Source organism: Azolla caroliniana, unplaced genomic scaffold (genome assembly GCF_043228905.1).
Source record: "Azolla caroliniana isolate FFs.n. ecotype wild unplaced genomic scaffold, voAzoCaro1.0.p SCAF_3, whole genome shotgun sequence".
Taxonomy (NCBI): domain Eukaryota; kingdom Viridiplantae; phylum Streptophyta; class Polypodiopsida; order Salviniales; family Salviniaceae; genus Azolla; species Azolla caroliniana.
In genome coordinates, this window is record NW_028230438.1 from 22,831,471 (window position 1) to 22,852,908 (window position 21,438).

The following is a 21,438-nucleotide window of genomic DNA, read 5'->3' on the forward strand; positions in this document are numbered from 1 at the left end:
TATTCATTTACTGAAAACACAACAAAACTATAGTAGGTTGTATGCCATTACACTCATTTATGATTTTTGTCCTACCATACGCAAGGCTAGGGAATTTTGGCTTTTGTCCAACTAGGTTTCCAGTTTATTGCATTAATTAGAGTACAATAATCATCACGTCATCGTATTACAATTGTACAAAGATGTATGCTTGTCGTAAGCATAAGATCTAGTTATCATTCAAGTTTCTTTCTAATATGTTAAGCGCTAACATAACAAAGATGTTATCCATTGCACTTCATTACATTAGAGTACAATAATCATCACCATCATCGTATTACAACGGTTCAAAGATGTATGATTGTCATGACCATAAAATATAGTTATCGTTCAAGTTCCTTTCTAAGATGTTGAAGTGCTAACATAACAAAGATGTTATCCATCCATCGCACTTCATTGCTCTAAATCTAAAAAATTTCAAACTATATACAAAGAGAAGAACGCCACATCTCATTGCCTTTACCACAATGGTTGCCACAAAAAAATCGAATTGGTAGAATCTTGATTTTGCCGTACTTTGCATGCATGGAAAAATGTACATGCTTCCAGCTTCAAATTGGGCCATGATCACCGCTTTTGCTCAACATTGCATCCAAGGTGGCGGCCACAAACTTAAAAAGAAATATGAACAATTTCTATAGCAAAATAGAATGTAGAATCTGGTTGCGAGAGGTTCAAAGAAAAGTGACCTTTAACCTAAGCAAGGAATGAAACTCCATCACCTCCTTCAAGTTAAAGCATTCAAATTCTAAGATAGCACAAGCAATAGATACACTAGCATATGATTATGTGATCCACGTGTATACCATAAGAATGAAGGAGAAGTTTCATATACATACGATGAGCAAAGCAAGTAATGCATTTTGCCTCCGTTATTGTTTAGTACCGAGTTCTTATCGTCGTTAGCTCCCGAATGGCCCCATGTGGTGTTAAACGCAAGCGGTAAAACTTGTTTCTCTCAGATTGGGGTGTACATGCTCACATTGAGGCCTCTCTCGCTTTCTCTTTGGGCGGATTTGCATTGGGTTCGGGTCTAGGTCTGTGTCTGTGTCCGTGTCCATGGTCGGGGTATGATTGAACCATTGGGGAGGGCATTTCGGGAAATAACGGAAAAGTGAGGGCTCTCGATTGGGTTTTGTTTTTTTACATACTTATAAAACTTAAACCTCCTCCCTAATTTAATCTTTCTCTTAATTAGTTCATCCATTGAATCGATTAACGCAGTCGTCTCTCTCTAATTACTTGCTAATTACGGCTGCTTGTCTTCTGCTGCGTTTTTCTCTTGCTTTTTACCCCATCCCCCCTGCGGTATATATTCAAAGTCTCCAGTTTAATCTCTCCTTGTGTGGCTATGGCGGCTTAAGTCCCTTCTTTTTCTGCTTTCATCACCATCCTCGTGATCATCATCACTGCCATATCCTTCTTCTTCTTCTTCTTCTTCTTCTTTCATCCCCATCTTCATCGCCATATTCTTCTAAGTCTTCTTCTTCTTCTTCATCCTCTTCCTTCTTTCATCGTCATCATCGTCGATTCCTCATCATCATCATTCCATCTTCTGGTTCTTAACTCTAATCTTTTCTTCTTCTTCTTCTTCTTCTTCTTCTGCGTTCTTCTGGTCAATTCTTCATATCTTGCATTGTATCGTTTGCTCCCACTTTATTGCTATATTGTCCTAATCTTCTCCCTTCTGTTGTGTCTTCTAATTGTTCTTCTTGCTCTCATATTTCGTTTTTCTTATACTTCTTCTCCAATTTCTTGTAATTTCTCCATTTCTTTCTTTCTCCTTCCGATGCAGAAAATGAGTAATGGAAACGTACTTAAGGACCACCTTATGGGAATCGGAACCTGGGCTTGGGGAGACAAGTAAGTATCCACTCTGCTTCCTTCTTTTTGTATTTCTTTCTTCAAGGAAGACAGGAATTTTATGTAAATATGGGATTCGTTTCTTTTATATCCTCTCCCTCCCCTCTCTTCACATCTGAACGCCTTCAATTGCCGAGGACTTTCTTCCTGGATGCACATACGTTCATTTCCCGATGATTTCTTCCTCCACGCAAACACCGTTTTTCAATGTAAATAAACATGTAGGAACTTCCTTCTAGAAAGATGAAATTTTAAGTAAATGTGTCCATGTCTTTCTCCAGGAAGACTGAGTTACATGTTAATAAGGTTCACTTCTTGATGTTGTTTTTCTCTAACGTGGATGTAACTGTGCTTTTTCGGGAAGATAAAATCATTATGTAAGTATAACCTTCTTATGGTATTAATTGTTCGTTTCTTCAACGTCAATGCTATATACTTGAGATTTTCTTCCAGAAAAACATGTAAATAAAGCTGATTCCTTGAGTTATATTATAGCATGTCAATGTGAATATGCCGATTTCTTGAGGATTACTCTGTCAGGAAAACAAAATTATGATGTAAATTTTATCTTCTTATTGTATTAACGTTCATTTTCTCAACATCAGTGCGAAATAGTTGAAGGTTTATTCCAGAAGGCTGAGTTTTGATATAGAAGAAAGCATATACATTTATAATAAATCAACCCACAAGCATAGCACCAATCTTCATTTATTTCGTAAACTAAGTCTTGAACATAAAATCTCCAAACACGGTACATTGAAGTTCTGGGTTTCTGGAAGAATAGTCTTGTGGCAGCGAGCATTATTTACATACAAAATTCTCTCTGGAAGAAATCGTCAAGAAATGAGCCATATTTGCATCAGAGTTTGTCTTTCAAGAAGAAAACAATTTTCAGGATATGAACATATTTATGTTATAGTTTTGTGTTTCAAGAAGAATAATCCCGAATAAATGGTCATGTTTACATCAAAGCTCTGTCTCTCTGTAATCCAAATCCTCTTAAAAATATTAACGTTTTTGCATCAATGCTCCTATTTGTGGAAGAAAAATTTCCAAAGTAATGGACGGACTTACATTCATGACATGTAAATGTTGAAATATGCAATAACGCATCCTTTCATACTCGTAAAACATGAAACGTTGAAATGGCCTTGTTAGATTTTATGTAAATAACCTGCGTATGCCTTTCCTTCCTTTCAATCCCTTCATAATGGGCATCAATGCTAGCCATGATGGTTTGAAGATTAGTAATTTCTGAAGATAACATTGATGAAAATATAACCGGAAGATATGTTTCTTCTTGTTCCACTGGAGATGGTGATTGATACTACATCTGAGGATTAGTTCATCCATAAATGTATTTCTTCTGGAAGAAGAACAGATTTTTTGTGAATATAATCTGCACATGATTCTTCCCATTCATTTCTTCATGTTTGAATTGAAGACATGAAGACTGATGTTATATTTGGAGATTAAACTATCCTATAATTTATGCTGCTCGTGCCCATGAAATAGAAAATATGATCACATAAGGTGCCTAAGAGTTTTAGGTCTATTGGTAGAATTAAAGTCGAATATCTTCTCTTTTCATTATATGCAGGAAAATGTGAGATTTAGTCAATAACCATGAGCATAATGTTTTTTCATTTCTTAAAATTTCAATGCAGGAAAACATGGGGTTATGGAGGGTATGATAAGGAACTAAGTGAGGCCACAGCTGAAGCTGCCTTCAAGAAATCATTGGAATGTGGGGTGAAACTCATTGATACTGCGTCCATGTATGGGGAAGGTAACTATTATTCACCATGGTTTCATAATACCATTAACTAGAAATTTGTTAATCTGAGTGCCTACTTTAGATTGATAGCGAGATGGCCACATCCTCATATGATAAGTCACTGATGGTTGTGGAAGTTGGAGTATATATAGAGGGTTTGAGTCTTCTATATATATATATATATTATGATGTCCCTATGTGTATGTGTGCATTTTTGCAATTCTATTTATTAATTATTATATTTTCTAAGATTTTGGATTACATATTTAGAGAACCCCAACTCTAAATAACTGTAGTATTGGGGATCTATATATATAGAACTCCCCGCTTCCATCTCTCACTTTCACTCTCTCTCTCTCTCTCTCTCCTGGTGAAAACACACTATTATCTTAATAAATGTGTGTGAAAAACACTACTTACAATGGGTGTCACAATGGAGTATGGTCACTCACTAACTACATGGGGTAGTGGAACATGTTGAATTGCCGATAGGCAAGACGAACACTCCACTGAGGAAATAATTTCCACTTGCTCCAATAAATCTCTCTCTCTCTCTCATACCAGCAGTGAAGATTTGCAAGGAATCTAAAGAGAATTCAGCTTGTTGTTTTGTCTCCGTTAACTCTCCTGTTTTCAATTTCAGTTCCCCAAGTTGATAAATAATATGGGGATGTCTTCTTTGGAAGCTTTTACAAAATCATGAAACATCTAACAGAGACAAAGGATGCAAACTTTCCAGTAAGCTGGTTGCTTTCTATTGATAAGCAATTGCTCCATATTGTTGTTAATAGGTGAATCAGAGAGATTGATCGGGAAGTTTTGGAAGAAGCTCTCCCCAGAACAAAAAGATGGAGTTCGTATAGCAACAAAATATTGCCCACTGCCATGGCATTTTAATGCAAGGAAGACATTAGTCACTACATTGAAGGAAAGCTTGGACAGGCTTCAATTAGAGCAAGTAGACCTCTTTCAGGTAGGAAACTAAGTTAATTTGCTATGTGGGTTTTGCATGTCCATTTATTTATGACTTCTTCCCTTAATACCTCTTCCTTGTGTAAGATTCACGGGCCAGGTTTTTCAATCAGGAGTATAGAGCATCTTACGGAGGGACTTGCTGATGCATATGATGCAGGGCTTACAAAAGCAGGTTTGCACAACCATTTTCGCTACCTAAGTTTAGCTGTAAAAGTCACATGAATTAAACCTTTTTAATGCATAACGGGCAGTGTTAAACCATTTTAACAACCAGTCTAACTCAACCGACTGCTTCATGATTAAACCTGGTGATGAAATTATATAACCGTCCTCTATTTCCTTATTTGGCTTTGTGTCATCCGGAGATCCATCAATTTATTCAAGTGGTGTCTAAGCTCTTTAAGTTAACGTTCGTATTGATGATAGCCTAGTCTTTACCTATTTTTTAAAAATCTGTTATAACTTCTCAATTTTTATTAATCCATTGTTTCTTTTTGTAAAGACTTCATCTGAACTTGCATGCCTACATTTGTTTTGCTGGTAACCTTGGAACTAAAGTGGTGTAAACAAAATTTGTTTTCTGTTGCTTGCTCATATCTTTTATCGATTAATTCTAGCTATCTACTCCATTTTACTGGTATTTAGTGGAGAAAATATCTATGAAAATTTCGTCTAATGTCAATTTGTGTTGATGACAAACAGTTGGAGTTTCTAATTTCAGCAAGGATGAATTACTTCGGGCTCATAAAGTTCTTGTCAAAAGAAATATTTCATTAGCATCTAATCAGGTTGTCTTTTCTTTTGCTTTACATTTTGAATTTAACCAGAAAAGTAAAAGATGTTCCTCTCATATAGCCAGATAGAATTTCAGGTGGAATTTTCACTATTGAGGATGAATCCATCTATGAATGGTATGTTGACAACATGTGCTGATCTTGGAGTCAAAGTTTTGGCATATTCCCCCCTTGGCATGGGTAGATTGACTGGTAAGTATCGATAATTGAGTATGAATAATTGTTATTCAATATAGGAAACTTAGGTCCTTACGAATGTCAATTTTGTTAGAGATGCTTTATTTGGTGAGGTTCATCATGTCAGCTTTTTTGTCCTAAGTGATGGTTATATAGTTTTGATTTCCGAAGTTCCATTTTTTCTACAAAATTCTCACCTTGTTATTATGATATGCATGAAATGCAGACACAAATGTTTTTTGAACCTAAGATTAGATCATTGAAAAACTATGAAAGGCAGAGAAACTCACCAGCACTTTCCCCTCATTCTTGTTAGTGTATTATATAGTCTATTTAAAGATTTATTGATTTTTTTTGTTGTTGTTTATGGATGAGATTGAGAATGTTCTGGGTGTTTGAAAAGGAACTTTTATTTCAGGAAAGTTCACTGTGGATAACCCACCTCCTGGGAATAGGAATTTTGGGAATATACCTATAAAAGAGATACAACCTCTGATCAATAAAATGAAAACTATAGCTTCTGCTCATGACAAGACTGTCAGTCAGGTCGCGTTGAACTGGATCATGTAAGCTGAACCATTAGTTTTTCGTTATTCTTAAAATGTCACCTCCCTGAATTATTATTATTTCCTCGAATGACCTGGAGTTTTTGTTAACTCAAATTTCCATGATCAAATCCTCTCTTTCTAAATCATACCTTTCTCTCTCGATCTGATGAAAAGAGAAAAAGGGAGAGGATTTAGAGAGAGTGAGGGTATGAATGGGGATTTTGGGGAAATAACAAAACTTCAAGGGCATTTGGGAAATGTAAAAACAGGAGTTGAGGGATATTGTTGAATTTTCTACATAAAAACTATGAAGTACAAATTGAGGATTTATTTTTGAATGGTTATGCTGCTATTGCTGTGTTTACAGCTGCAAAGGAGCTATCCCTATTCCTGGGGCCAAAAATGAAAAGCAAGTGAGTTTTCGTTTTGGTACAATCCTTTATTATATATTGTAGTGCTGAAGATAGTTTAATAACTCAAATACCAGTCTCATTTCTTATGTTTGCATTTCTATGCGTTCTTCAATGACGTATGAAAGTGGAAATGTCAAATATATAATAATTATGTAATATAGAAATAAAATGATAACAAAAAAATGTCATCTCCATGAGAATGGTGTTACAAATTTCCAATCATACCCAGAAAAAATGATCTTCTACGGTTAAACAAAATGCATTCTACTTTTACATCATACAAGAGTAAAAGAAAAAAACTGACACCCGTTCAGAAAGATGTTCAAGCGTTTGATTGTATATATGTCTTTTCAAGGTTTTGGTATTTCTTTTCATCAACAAAAGAGAAAAGGAAAATAAAAAGCTTTCATTCTTATATTCATGATCATATCCAACAATTTAATCTGGAAAACGTTGAAATACCACCAAGTTTTTCTTTTTTATCTAAATGTCCTTGGTCAACCAACAGAAGAAAATACAGGGGGATAAGATTTTGACATATAATTTTTTGCTTGGGAGGAGCTTGACAAAGGATATTTAGCGGAATTAATGGAAACATGAGGGGCAGTTCAGAGCTTACCCCGTAAATGCAATGTGTTTTATCAATGTATTTCTTTTCCATTGTCAACAGGCCGAAGAGAATGCAGGAGCTTTGGGTTGGACCTTATCTCAACACGAAGTTGAAGAACTTGATAAATTAGGATTCCGTGGAATCACAAGCGGATTTTGGCAACATGGCTAATTTCTAAATCAAAGGTTATTGCTACAAAAATTTTAATCTTTTTTCTATTACTATATACCTTTGATTTCCTCTGAAAAAGTGTTTCTACAATTTTTTTCTTTTTTGATCTATATGATTTTATTCCTGTGCAAAAGTTCTTTAGGGTTTTTACTTATTTGTTAATACCTGTGGCCTTCTCTACTTTTTTGTTTTTTCTGTAAAAGTATTTATGCAATTCCTACTTTTTGGGTAATACGTTATTGCCTCGATTCCTATACAGAAGTATTTGGCAATTTTACTTTTATGGTATTTCAATTTTATGGCAATTTTACCTAAGCAGAATAGGTATTTCAATCATTGTCCTTAGTGTTTTGGTATACCGTATGGTTGGTGGTATTTTTTTGTATATTTTTTACTTTCTGTTTGTATGAGTGGTTTGTGTGATTCCTTTTCTAATGGTTTTCACTTCTATTGGTACAGATTAGATGGATGAATGGATTCAAAATTTGTCTTTCCATTTACCAGTCAAAATAAAGATGGACGGTGATTTTTTCGAGATTTTACAAATGTTAATTTTGATTGATCTGTGACCTACAAGTAGCCAATTCTGATTGTATATGAGTATGGCAAAGATTCTTTATTTATGTAACCCATACATGCCCTCTCGTTTAAATCTTTCTATTGTTGATAAATAAATAATGATCTAGTCATTTTTGTTGTCGATTTTGTTACTTGCAATGGAGTAGCAACATTTAAACTCAAGTGTCTCAAGGGACATGCTACAAATTGAGCAGTTACCTCGTTCCACTTTCATACATCTAAGAAAATAGACCCATGCTATGTGTTTGGCTGTTGTATGATACCATCAATAAGCGAAAATATTAAATAACAAAAACATAGGCACAGGATGAGGAAGTTACGTGCTCACTCATAATAGTCTATGCTCTTTTGGTTATCTGTAATATCCTTGCTTATGTGTGCTTTATTCATGTTACGCGAAATTGTTCATGGTTTTTTGGAGTGGCATGATGAAGGCATGTTCTGTCATAAGTAAATTGAAAGGTGTTATATATACATGGATTATGATTACTGGTTTTTGATCAAGGTAGTGTATAAGTAAATATTTGTATACCAAATGTACCAACTCTCATGAAGATGCATTCACCTGCATTTTGACCCCTATTTGCATATAGGTGTATTTGTGAGCACCATCTATTTTTTCGTCTCTAGAAGTTATTTGCTAGGAGTAAATGGACTAAATAGCACACTCCATGCCTACCTAGTTGGGATGCGTGATGCAAACTCCCTAAGAATTAGGTGATATAATTGTGACTACCAAATCATTATATCTTTCATGATGTCTTTTCACCTTCCTCTCCTTAATTGTTTGTAACTAAAGCATAAAATCAAAAGAGCATAATAATCTAGCACAATGGTAGCTGTAAAGGTTAGATGCAAAGCTTTAAACTATAGATGAAATATTTAATGCGATCTAGCTTGGTTGTGAAGGGCCCAATCTTGCAAGTCTTATTAGATGAAATGAAGTGGCTATGATATAGAAGTGTATATATTGACCAAGGACAACTTAGAAGCATTAGTATACCCTTACATTTCCACTAATCATGTGATTCTAAACATTTAAGTTCTTTTATGACATTTGTTTCACATAAAATAGTTCCCTATATGAAAGACTTCTATATTTTGTACATAGTGTTGCACTCTCTTATGTATAGCCAATCCAATTTAACTATGAAGAGTTCCCATCAAAGCAGGGTGATTCTCATGTTGAGATGATCGAATGCTTGAAAATTAGATTTAACATAGTCAGCAAGATTAAAGCACTCCAAACTGAATCCATACATAAGATGAACCTCAACTTGCACACAAGTCTCATGCAAATGGTTTAAATGGTTAAAAAAGCAAAACACCTTTACATAACTTGATGACAAACAAAGGTGGGACACATCCAAAAATCGATCAATGGGTTATATGGCAAATGATAAAGATAAAGCAAGAGCGAGGTTATATCACCTTCAAAAGTTGGAACGTTGGTGAAATCATATGGCAGAAGATAATGATAAAGCAAGAGCCGGGTTATATTACCTATGACAAGAGAGTTGCATAGTTGGGCGTGACGGGTCAAAAGTGGTGGGAAATTGGGTATGATAATTGATTTTCGTCGGGGATAACGAATTGAGACAAATTATTGTAGCAAATGTACATCGATTGTGTGACCCCTTTTGATTGACGAGACTAGATAGATCATTCCCATGGGTTAAAGTGTTTAATGCATGCGCATGAATGACTAATAACTTTGGACAAACTATAGAGTATGAATGATGGAATGGTTCACCTTGAGCTTCCGGAAGATCATTTGTTTTCGGACTCAAATTTCAATGGAAATCATATTTAGCAACCCACGTGACAGAGATCAGATATAAGACGTGGTCATTAGTCTCGCTAATCATGAAAATGCAGGTTCAAAATAGCTATGGCACCTCAAATTCAGATCAAACACACCAAACTCTTCATCGATGGCGAATTTGTCGACTCCGTGTCAAGTAAAAACCCTCAAAAAACCATTGATCCATCAAATATAGTTTTGAGGGTTCTCGTATTGGGTCATCGTCATTTCTTGCATTTCTGCTTTTTCACTTTTATTGATTTATTATCTTATCTGATTCCTGTGTAGCTACATGAGGTTGATGCTGCTATGATAAATAACTTGAATATGTTTGAAGTAAAAATGAAAACTTTATGATACCTTAGACCCCTCAGACATTGCGGGGCTTGTATTGGGCCATCTTTACTTTCTGCTTCTTTTTTCTATGCCTTGACTTCCCTGTGTATTTTAAAACGGTAATGATGACCCAACAATATATTTTGAAGGTTTTCACGTTTTTTCTTCCATTTTTCCGTGTCTGATTGATTTGTTCATTACTTCATGGCAATGATGCAGAGAAGACATTCCAAACATTTGATCCAAGAACGGGGGAAGTGATCGCTGACGTGGCAGAAGCAGAAAAGGCTGATGTTGACGTGGCTGTAAAGGCTGCGAGGAAAGCCTTTGATGAAGGACCCTGGCCTCGTATGTCGGGTTATGTAAGCTTCCATCACGTTTCTTTAAATGCCCACATAATTATCCATATTATACATGTGAATGTAGATCGTAATATGTGTTCATGTGCATGTGGATAATAATATGCACGTATGGATGCATGTACAGTAGAAGCCTACAAATCAATGACTCCATATCCATGTAAATGTTGGATAATTGCATGAGTAATTCCCGCAGGATTCAGAAACACTGATTTTCTATGACTATGGGAAGCATAGAGTGATTTTATGACTATGATTGATTGATGTATATATAATAGACATGCGTATACTACCCTCGAGTAGAGTTGCCCACAGTATTTAGAAATATTGATTTTATACGACTATCGGAAGAATGGAGTGATGCATGATGGATTGATGTATATATAGACATGCATATACTAACGTCAACTGGAGTTACCCACAGCATTTTCTGTATGTCATACATGTGAATGTGGATCATAATCTTTTTCTCTAGGGCTGGATAGATATATGTATGGTCGCGTGTCTGCTATCCATGACTAATTTCCCAGAATATTTTATCAGTATCATATATGCGAAAGTGCATCATAAATTTTTTTAGGGCTATGTACGAATGAATGTATCTATGTAAGAGAGTACTCACAGAATGTGGATCATAAACTTCCTCTGAAAGGCTATGTATGAAATAGTGTGTATATATAATAGTATCCACAGAATTTATTCCATATCTTACATGTGATCTGTGGATGATAGTATCATTTTGTGTCTATAGGGTTAAGTATCCATGTGTAAGAATGTGAATGTGGTTTTCTCACAGCATTTTGTTAAATATCATCGTTCATGTGAATGTGATTTCAAAACGACTGATGTGCATGTATACAAGAGTATGGATACATGCATACTAAATATCGTTCATGTGAGTATGATTTCTCTAGGGCTGACGTGCATTTATATAAGAACATGCATACTTTATGTATGAATGTGGATCATAATAAGGATCTTGTTATCTGTACTTTTGAAGTGCTTGTCTATGTACATTATCAAGTCCATATCACGCGTGGTTGTGGATCATGTAATACTTTTGTTCCATCATAGTATGAAAGTTACAGAATCTTTTATGTCTCATTGATCTAGATCAGTAGCCTTTTAAGTATTAAGCATATTTGCATTGGGATTATTTGAGGTTATATCACTACTTTGTAGATAAGATTCATGTTCTGTACATATATTGCAAATTGAATTGCATATACAGCCACATCGACAATTGCCACAATCTACAACATTATTAAGTTGAGAAACAACAATTACAACATTATGATTTTTTTTCAGGAAAGGGGAAGAGTCTTGCATATGTTTTCTGATTTGATGGAAGAACATTCAGAGGATCTTGCTTCTTTGGAAACTCTTGACAATGGAAAACCTCTTGATATGTCTAGACACATGGATTTGCCCTTTTCTATAAAGTTTGTTCGTAGTATTGCAGGTAAGGACAAAGTAGTGTCTGGAGTACTGTCAATTATTTCGAGCTGCTGAATATTCTAAATCTATATAAATCTTTATGCTTTTGAGAGTGCATATCTGTTGGTTGGTGAGGTCAGTCAATTATTTTGAGCTGTTGAATATCCTACATTTGTATACATCTTAATGCTGTTGACAGTGCCAGTTTGTTGATGCTGGAACTAGTGTGGTGAGGTATGCATAAACTTTGAGCTGTTGCGTGTGAAGTATGTTGAAATACTTTGAGCTGCTAAGTATCCTCAATCTGTAGAAATCTTTGAGTGTATGTTCATTAGTCGATATTGGGCGCTATTCATTTGAGTGTATGGTCATTCATTGATATGCGTGTGAATTATGTACAAAGTTTTGAGTCACTAAACACCCTTAATCTGAAGAAATGTTTCTGCTTTGGGATATGAATTCATCTACATGCAACTAGTGTGTATATAAAGTTTTTGAGCTGCTGAATGCACTTCAAAATGTAGAAATATTTATGCTTCTTTATGCAAATTTGTAGAAGCTGCCACTAGAGCCTGACGTTTTGAACTGATTTGGGTATATAAATCTGTAGAAATATTAATGCTTTGAAATACCAATCTATCAATGCCACAACTAATGTGCGTTCACGACTTATGTTTGAAGTATAAAGTGTCTTAGGCTGCTGAATATCCTAAATTAAGTGTAGAAATCTTATGTGCTTTTATGAGTGTGAATTAAGAGTTTCTATGTAGGGTTTGGGCCTTTTCATTCTCCGAATGATAATTAGATTTATCATAACTGAAAGGTAGAAACCTTGAGTCTGTAAAAATTTCTGTTCCTGCATAAATCCAATTTAGTCATTTAATGGGGTGTTTTTTGTTATGTGGTTGTGCACAAGGATGGGGAGATAAGATAACTGGGAGCACATTCAAAATGGATGGGCCTTACCATGCTATTTCGCTTTATGAACCTATTGGAGTTGCTGGTGCCATCATTCCTTGGAATTTCCCTATTTTCTTGTTTGTGGCAAAGGTAGCACCCGCTTTGGTGGCTGGATGCTCTGTTGTAGTAAAGCCTGCTGAGCAGACTCCTCTTACCGCTATTTACCTTGCTGCCCTTGCCAAAGAGGTAAATCAAGTAAAGATAGTCAATGTAGTTTTGGTTCAATTCTTATTTTCATTCTAATTGTTTTTGGGCACATTTCTTAGTTACCTCTTAGAGTTTATCATTTTTTATGTTTTTGGGTACACAGTACAATACATATGTACGTGTGCTCATTGACCATCATTGACCTTGTAATAGTTCGTGTTTCTTGTCCTTGGATAAGAAAAGGACCCATATACATGTATGTGTTAGTATCATAGGCTGGTTTCTGGGCTGTAAATAGACAGAAATATCTCTATATTCTTGATTCTTGTGTCAATACTTTAAATGGATATCGCAATATGAAATCCTTTGCCAAACTCCACGATAGAGAGGTTCAGTTTCCGGGAGGATTTATCCATCTGTAATGAGAATGACATTGATAAGAGTATAAACAGAAATGTCTCCAGCTTATATTTCAATGACGAGTGAAGCAATCGAGCTACCTACACCAGTCTAGTCTAACCTTTTGGCGGCTCTTTCCGATGAACAGAGATATGAATAGAATTGATGTAATAATTCTGATTCTACTGAGATCCCAATCCTCAGAGTTATTTGTCCCAAGATGCCTTCTTGTCAATTGTGCAAATCTTGGCATACAGTTTGGTTCTAGAGCTATTTCCACCCTTTTGTATCATGGAGGACTTCAGTAAATATTTCAATCCTTTCATATGGACTTTTATTCTAGAATGATTTTCACTTGTACCAAGAGTCCAAAGTTTATATTGTAGATTATGTTTTTACTTTCTCATTCGTTGTTACCTAGTCTCTGGTATTTGAGAGGTCCCAAGTGAATATAGCTTCAACATTGGGAACTTTCCCTGTCACAATATTTTCTACTCAAATGAGCATTTAAAGATTAGAACCCTAACCTCGAAGAATATGATTTTTTCATAATTTCTGTATTTTATATGTAGGCAGGCATTCCACCTGGAGTTCTGAATGTTCTTCCTGGTTTTGGAGAGACTGCAGGTGCAGCAATCTCTAACCACATGAATGTTGATGCGGTAAGAACAATTTGACAGTTAGAAATAGTCTTTAATCACATGGGCATTGATATGTTGGTGAAAAGACAAATTCATGTATGATATTTATATCGACTTTGATCATGGTAAATTTTAATCCTGTGCATTTAACTTCTATATAGGTGTCTTTCACGGGGTCAACCGAGGTTGGGAGGCTTGTCATGGAAGCTTCTGCACAAAGCAACCTCAAACCTGTGACCCTTGAATTGGGTGGCAAGTCACCATTAATAATCTGTGATGATGCAGACATGGATCTAGCCATAGAGCTCTCACACTCTGGTCTCTTCTTCAACATGGTTTGCATTCTAGCTATAATTTTGTGGTTACACATTTCAGCTGCTGTAAAAAAAGCCAACCCTTTATTTTTTAATCCAGTGTGTGTAATTCTTCTCAAAACAATTATGGTGAGATATATCTGTAAATACTTCTTAGAAAACTTCTGGTGACACATGTGTTATGAATTGCAGGGCCAATGTTGTGTTGCTAGCAGTAGAGTGTTTGTACAAGAGGGGATCTATGATAAGTTTGTGGAAAAAGCAGCTGAAAAAGCCAGAAATCGAGTCGTTGGAGATCCGTTCCAAAGCGGAGTGGAGCAGGGTCCGCAGGCAAGAAAGCTTTCCTTTCTGGGTATTTTGTATTTATTAGACATATACTGTTAAAACTAGAGAGTTAAAACTAGAGATTCAGAGACGATAAATGCTTTTAGAAGTCAAATCAAGGTCCACAGGCAAGAAGCTTTTCTTTCTGGGTTATTTGGATTTAAATGGGATATGAAGACCAATGGTGCTTAGGACTACTCTCAGTAAAACCAAGAGACATAGAGAAGTTGAAGAATATAAATGTAATGGCTTATCAATAAAGAACCATCCCAACTTCCTTGTTCCATCACTTCTTCTCATGTACAAATGAGTCAAGGTCTACATAAGTAGGGTATTGACTCAATGCCCAAAAGGGGATACCATGGCTCGGACAATAGCAATGTGGTGCATGTAGGCCTCCTCATCAAGGTAGAGATCGACAGACAATAAATGCTTCATTTTAAAAATCATTAGCATGTGATTGGTCTTAAAATATAACTACAGACAATATTTGAGTCTAGATTATTAGCTTGTGGATGATCAAGGTAGAGATCGACAGACAATAAATGCTTCATTTTAAAAATCATTAGCATGTGATTGGTCTTAAAATATAACTACAGACAATATTTGAGTTTAGATTATTAGCTTGTGGATGATCAAGGTAGAGATCGACAGACAATAAATGCTTCATTTTAAAAATCATTAGCATGTGATTGGTCTTAAAATATAACTACAGACAATATTTGAGTCTAGATTATTAGCTTGTGGATGATCAAGGTAGAGATCGACAGACAATAAATGCTTCATTTTAAAAATCATTAGCATGTGATTGGTCTTAAAATATAACTACAGACAATATTTGAGTTTAGATTATTAGCTTGTGGATGATCAAGGTAGAGATCGACAGACAATAAATGCTTCATTTTAAAAATCATTAGCATGTGATTGGTCTTAAAATATAACTACAGACAATATTTGAGTCTAGATTATTAGCTTGTGGATGATGGGATTAATTCAACCCTGGGAAGCAAAATATTGAGGGACATTTGCATGTGGATTTTAACTTTGATATTAACAGAGTCATAGTTAATATTCAACGCTAGTAGAAACCAATGGATAACCTTGAGTTAAGCTTCAATATTGATGATAAAGATGAATCTATTACCATGTAGATTTTAAGTACTTCCCCCTGATCAAAAGGTAATATCTGCACTCATTGAAACTTCGTCCATACATAGGTTGATAAAGCTCAGTTTGAGAAGATCCTTGGGTACATCGAAATCGGCAAGTCCGAAGGGGCAAAGATTCTAACTGGTGGAAAGAGAATTGGAAATCAAGGGTACTACATCGAGCCAACAGTCTTTGCTGATGTGAAGGTGATTATTTTGAGTAATATATGACTTCTTGCACATGAAAGGAACAAAAAAATGATGTTTTTCAAAGTTGTACTGATTTTCTATTCAGGATGCAATGAAGATTGCTGTGGATGAGATATTCGGGCCAGTAATGTCAATTTTGAAGTTCAAGTATTTTGCTATATTTTCTTCATCTATACACAAGGGTCTGATTGTGTTTCTATATATACACAAGGGTCTGATTGCGTTTCTATATATATACACAAGGGTCTGATTGCGTTTCTATATATACACAAGGGTCTGATTGCATGATTTCCATTCATGGAAATCATGGGCAGGAGTACCATTTATAGAATATCATTTATTCTTCATTATTGAAATAGGGATTCCATTGCTACAAGGGAAACATATCATTTATTTTCCTTTCCCTTATGTATGAGGGGCTGATTGCCATTCATGGCAATGGGGTACCATTTATAGAATACCATTGATTCTTTGTCCTCGAGTAGGGGATAGCATTGCCATTGGGGAAAAAAACTTATTATTCTTTTCCTAATAAATGGGGTTTTGATTGCCTTTGACTACGAATCATGGTTTTGTTGAAAGATTTTGTTTTGAAAAGTGTAATGACTATTTTATGTGTAGGACATTGGAAGAGGTTGTTAAGAGGGCAAATAACACCAGATACGGGTTGGCAGCAGGGGTGGTAACGAAAAACATTGATGTTGCAAATACGTTATCACGCTCAGTTCGGGCCGGAATTATCTGGATCAATTGCTATAATGTGATGGACATGATTTTGCCCTTCGGTGGATATAAGATGAGTGGGATTGGCCGTGAACAAGGTCTGCACGCTATCCTCAACTTCATGCAACTGAAATCAGTTGTGACACCACTTCATGATTCCCCCTGGTTGTAATAAATATGCACAAAAAACCTCAAGAATTGGTTTGTTTGGTTGGTAATGGTATAATACATATACATATACATAATATGTTTGCATAGAACATTTCCTAGAACTGTTTGGTCAGAATATAAGTATATACATGCTGCCCTAGCAAGGTACTCTTGATGACAGATAGCCTTTTGTAAATATTGGGTGATCATTATTATTACCCTAATATGCCACTTGGCCTATTGAAAAAAGTAAGCATACCCTCTTAAGATAAATCATATTGGAATTTATACCCATAGTTCCAAATACATAACCAAAATAGATTATTTTCTTACAAATTTACACTAGGATGGGTTAAAGATGTGAAAAGATTGTTTGTTGGAAATGCACATATTGTATTTGGATATGATAACCATTCAGTTAGAGTGCAACATTCTAGAGGTCAAAATCCAAATCAAAGAAATTACATTGTTTCATGATGAAATTGTATCAAATCAAATTGAAACTATATATTTAGAAACAACAAAATCATCAACAAAAATTTGATTTGGAAGTTTCTCTATTTCATACCAACATCATGTAAGGTCATTTGCTTGCTTTTAGTTATACGCTTAGAAACAATGGTAGAATTTGCTTCTTGAATAATCCGACGAGCACTTGATAAAGCTGATTTTACTTGTTTTGCTTTTTCAGAACTCAAATAAGTTGTTGTCATGATTGAATTGAGCATGAGTTCACTATCAACAATACGTTGCAATAGTTCAGGAATAATCACATCTTCTTCCTTTAAGCATCTATGCATGTCTTGCATCTCAACAAACTCGGAGTCTGAATTGTTTTCATCATATGCATGTGGTTCATTGGTGTTGGAAGCTTGTGTTATAACTTCATCAATCTCTTCAAGGAGATTTTGATTAAGTTTTTTAGATTCATTTGAATCTGCATGTACACATTCTATTCCTCCTTCACCATATAAACTATCAGTATTTAAACATTGGCGATGACGAAATTTCCTAAACCAACCCCAAGTTGCCTTGAACTCATCATCAGAAATATTCATTTGTGTCGCCAATCGTCGAGCCTTGTCCATAATAACTAATGGAGGCAATGCAATTGACAGCCGACGAGATGCATCAATCCAAGCATATAAGCGTTCCTCTAATTCAGGGTATTTTCCTTTTGATCCCCTAAAAGTTTTTTTTCTTGCATTTTGATCTTTGTGTTGAACACGTAATCGTATCTCATCCTTCTTCTTGATCAAACTTCTAATAGCAGATTCACTTACACCGAATTGTCTACCTATGTTACGAAGAGAAGGGGATGATGGTTGTTCCACTAACTCCAAAATTTGAAGCCTTTGTTCATCATTCAAACGAAGTCCAGCACCTCGTTTATGGGTTGAATTCATCTCTGTAGTATGCAATGCTAATTAGCTAAATTCACCTCAATATTTCGATCCCTACCAATCAAGTGTAGATGCACAAAAACCTTTTGAAGGTTTTAACTCTTTGACAAATGCATACGAGCTTATTTGAGTCACAAATCGCTTAAAATTTATAAATGAATGAATTGGGTCTTCTCCAATTAAGTTGGAGAATTATCCATCAAGGAGGCACACATGTTAGGATGTGGATACATTCTTGACCTAATTTTGTGGAAACTTTTCTTTGGAGAAAGATATGTATTCAACAAAACTGATGGTGTGAACCACAAAATGAATTGAACTAAGAATCTTCCAATGCTACCATTAAATAGGTTGGGTATGAGTCTATGAAGAGAAAGCTACTAATCTATTAATAGCTTATTATGTGGACTTACATGAAGGGAAAGCTATTAATTGATTAATCGATTAATAGCTTATTATGTGGACATATGTACATGAATGGAAAGCCTTTAATCAATTTTGTGGATTCAAATCGCTACTTTCATATTATTTTTTTACCCTATTTCAGCTAAATATGTGGATCATTTCTCCAAAACCACATGCCATATCAATCACAGCCAAATATGTGGATATCAAACTAACAACATCGCGCACAATCTCCAAACAAGTAACATATTGCCATCTAAATTATGCACAGTATCAGAACCTCCCTTCTCTTTTTTCTTACCCTATTTCAGCCAAATATGTGGATAATTTCTCCTAAACCACATGCCATATTAACCACAGCCAAATATGTGGATATCAAACTAATGACATCGACAATCTCCAAACAATTAACACAATTGCCATCTAAATTATGCACAGAAACAGAACCTCCCTTCTCTTCTCTCGTATTCATTGATAGGTCATAATACACCAAAAAACAGAGATAGAAAATAGGTCATAATAGACACCATTGATAGGTCATAATACACCAAAAAACAGAGATAGAAAATAGGTCATAATGGACACCAAAAAAACAGAGATAGAAAAGAAAAATGCATACCTGGAGACAAAATTTAGGAGCACGCGGATTGGAGTAGCGTTAGAAGCAGCAACGTGGTGAGCGACGTGGATTACAGGAGAACGGAGGGTCTGAGCGATGGCTGTTGGGGCTGCTCTTTCTTCTGAGAAAGAGAAGAGGAAAAAAAAAAAAAAAAAATTTGACTCAAAAAGCCCTAAGTGCGCACTTTTCCATTCCTATCAAAGTGCGCACTTAACCGAATGGTTACTGATATATATATACATAATACATATATTAATGTCTCTTTTGCACGAGTTTTCTGTTAATATGTATCTCTTTTACAGGTTATCTTTTGACGTGGTGAGGTTTTAAGATGTAAGCTCAATCAAAAAAGAGTGCAGGAATCACACATTAGGTACTGATCAGAAAGGTCAGAATGTCTGTGTCTGTGTAGGTGTTTAAAAAGCCTCCTCGTACGTAACCAAAGGAGTTGATTATCATCGCAGATTGATCTGTCACAGATTTGTACATGGATGGGTTTTGGTTCATGTTAAGTTTTAATCCTATAAGTTCAATCAAAAAATAAGTGCAGAAGTCACACATTAGGTACTGATCAGAAAGGTCAGAAATAGAATGCTTGTGTCTGTGTGGCTGTTGTTTAGAAAGGCTCCTCGTAACCAAAGGAGTTGATTATCGTCACAGATTGATCTGTCACAGATTGTACATGGATAGAAATCCACCAGATTATGTCTGTATATTCGATTTTTCTGAAATTTGCAAGAAATTCGTTGTATTGTTTTGTTCAGAAAGAAGCTGGGTGTGTACCCAAGAATGATGTTAACTGAATGGATATGTCATACTAGAGATTTGAAGAGAATTTTGTTTTCCAAATGTAAATGTTTTACCCTAAAATAGAACATGTGCCCTAAACCCTAAAGGCTGTAGCATATACCCTAAATGTGGTACCTTTTACAGTACTTTAATAGTAGTGCTTCTAAAATGTATGTGCATTTCTCATCTTTTGGAATTACACTTGATATATGAATATAGAATCCAAAGGCTATGGGAGCATAGTAACAAATGTAATGTCATTATAGAACATTTGCTATGGTTTGCCTACTTTGACCATGAGATTATTTTTCTAGTGGGATTTATAGAATAGATTATCTTTATCGCCCATTAGAAGGCCAAATTTGAACTATGTATGGAAACCCGATAAATATATTATCTTGTATGTCACTCCTTCCTAAGAATGATTTGTCGTAAAATTTCTTTATGTGAAAGTAATGCACACACGTGTGTGTTCAGCCTTCTTCGTGGAGATTTGAGTATAAAATATAAATTATCATGCATCTAACAAGTCATCATACTTGCAACGTACCTCTTATGCTGAGCATGAAAGAAGTGATATTAAGTCTCCACTAGGTTTTCATTACATATCTTCATCCTTGTGATGAGGCCATGATGTTACTCTTGTGAGCTAGTTCGAAAAAGTGTTTAGCTTCTTTGGGGTAGTAAGATGCACTTTGATACACTAACTTGTGTGAACTAGCTCAAAAAGGTGTTTAGTTGGCTCGTGGGGCAATAACTTATAACCTACACTTGGGGCCAACATCAAGGGTTAACATTTACAATGCAATATTCCACTTTTGACATTTTAATATCTTGCTACCACATCCTTAGTGCCTCAAGTAATCTATCCTCCATGATCACACATATTCATAGCATCATCTAAGAGATTCGAGGTAAGATGGGCTTTGATAAATATTCAAACTCCTCATCTTCTATACCATTTCATAGTACCTAGTCATATGTTCCAAGTTTGTTTTCACAACCTATGATTGGGCATATTCTTGACTTTTGTGATATGCTTGTATTCTCTTTACAAGGCTAGCACCTCAATGGGCCAAGCATATGTTACAAATAGCATGACAAGGTAGGATGTTGAATTGGTTAGAGCAATGCTCTATCAAGAAAAAAGTTGCAATTGAGGACTTAATTTCCAATTTTCTACATAAAAACATTTTCTTTATTTTCTCTATTTCATTTCATGCATTGGATGAGATATTGCCTCCTCACACTCTCCATCCTCAAGTATCACTTTGGTTGCATTGATTCTTAAATATATAATAACTATTTTGCATACACTCCAACT

General features: G+C 35.3%; 2 protein-coding genes across 4 annotated transcripts; both read left to right on the forward strand.

The window, feature by feature from the left end:
• The first annotated feature begins 1,711 nt into the window (after positions 1-1,711).
• Positions 1,712-8,064, forward strand: LOC147866669 (putative oxidoreductase At1g06690, chloroplastic). 2 transcript variants are annotated; one of them, XM_087317123.1, is made up of 10 exons: positions 1,712-1,902; positions 3,570-3,691; positions 4,471-4,652; positions 4,739-4,826; positions 5,357-5,442; positions 5,526-5,640; positions 6,044-6,191; positions 6,541-6,586; positions 7,257-7,381; positions 7,827-8,064. In XM_087317123.1, exons 1-9 carry the CDS (start codon positions 1,829-1,831, stop codon positions 7,365-7,367), a joined length of 972 nt encoding a protein of 323 aa, XP_087173249.1. In that variant the 5' UTR covers positions 1,712-1,828; the 3' UTR covers positions 7,368-7,381; positions 7,827-8,064. The 2 variants fall into 2 exon arrangements, with proteins under 2 accessions (XP_087173249.1, XP_087173250.1); XM_087317124.1 differs by having other exon boundaries at positions 7,832-8,064.
• A 1,645-nt stretch (positions 8,065-9,709) lies between these two features.
• On the forward strand, positions 9,710-16,982 carry LOC147866670 (aldehyde dehydrogenase family 2 member B7, mitochondrial-like). 2 transcript variants are annotated; one of them, XM_087317126.1, is made up of 10 exons: positions 9,710-9,907; positions 10,306-10,448; positions 11,754-11,907; positions 12,799-13,028; positions 13,961-14,050; positions 14,191-14,364; positions 14,536-14,673; positions 15,885-16,022; positions 16,111-16,217; positions 16,355-16,456. In XM_087317126.1, the coding sequence occupies exons 1-10, from the start codon at positions 9,838-9,840 to the stop codon at positions 16,377-16,379; spliced, it is 1,269 nt and encodes a 422-aa protein (XP_087173252.1). In that variant the 5' UTR covers positions 9,710-9,837; the 3' UTR covers positions 16,380-16,456. The 2 variants fall into 2 exon arrangements, with proteins under 2 accessions (XP_087173252.1, XP_087173251.1); XM_087317125.1 differs by lacking the exon at positions 16,355-16,456 and adding an exon at positions 16,647-16,982 and having other exon boundaries at positions 9,714-9,907; positions 16,111-16,172.
• Positions 16,983-21,438: the final 4,456 nt, after the last annotated feature.

Coding starts and splice junctions, on each gene's coding strand:
- LOC147866669 (XM_087317123.1), top strand. CDS start 1,829: ATGCAGAAAATGAGTAATGGAAACGTACTTAAGGACCACCTTATGGGA. Junction 5,443..5,525: donor TTTCATTAGCATCTAATCAG/GTTGTCTTTTCT, acceptor ATAGAATTTCAG/GTGGAATTTTCACTATTGAG. Junction 6,192..6,540: donor GTCGCGTTGAACTGGATCAT/GTAAGCTGAACC, acceptor CTGTGTTTACAG/CTGCAAAGGAGCTATCCCTA.
- LOC147866670 (XM_087317125.1), top strand. CDS start 9,838: ATGGCACCTCAAATTCAGATCAAACACACCAAACTCTTCATCGATGGC. Junction 13,029..13,960: donor TTGCTGCCCTTGCCAAAGAG/GTAAATCAAGTA, acceptor TTTTATATGTAG/GCAGGCATTCCACCTGGAGT. Junction 16,173..16,646: donor ATGTCAATTTTGAAGTTCAA/GTATTTTGCTAT, acceptor TTTTATGTGTAG/GACATTGGAAGAGGTTGTTA.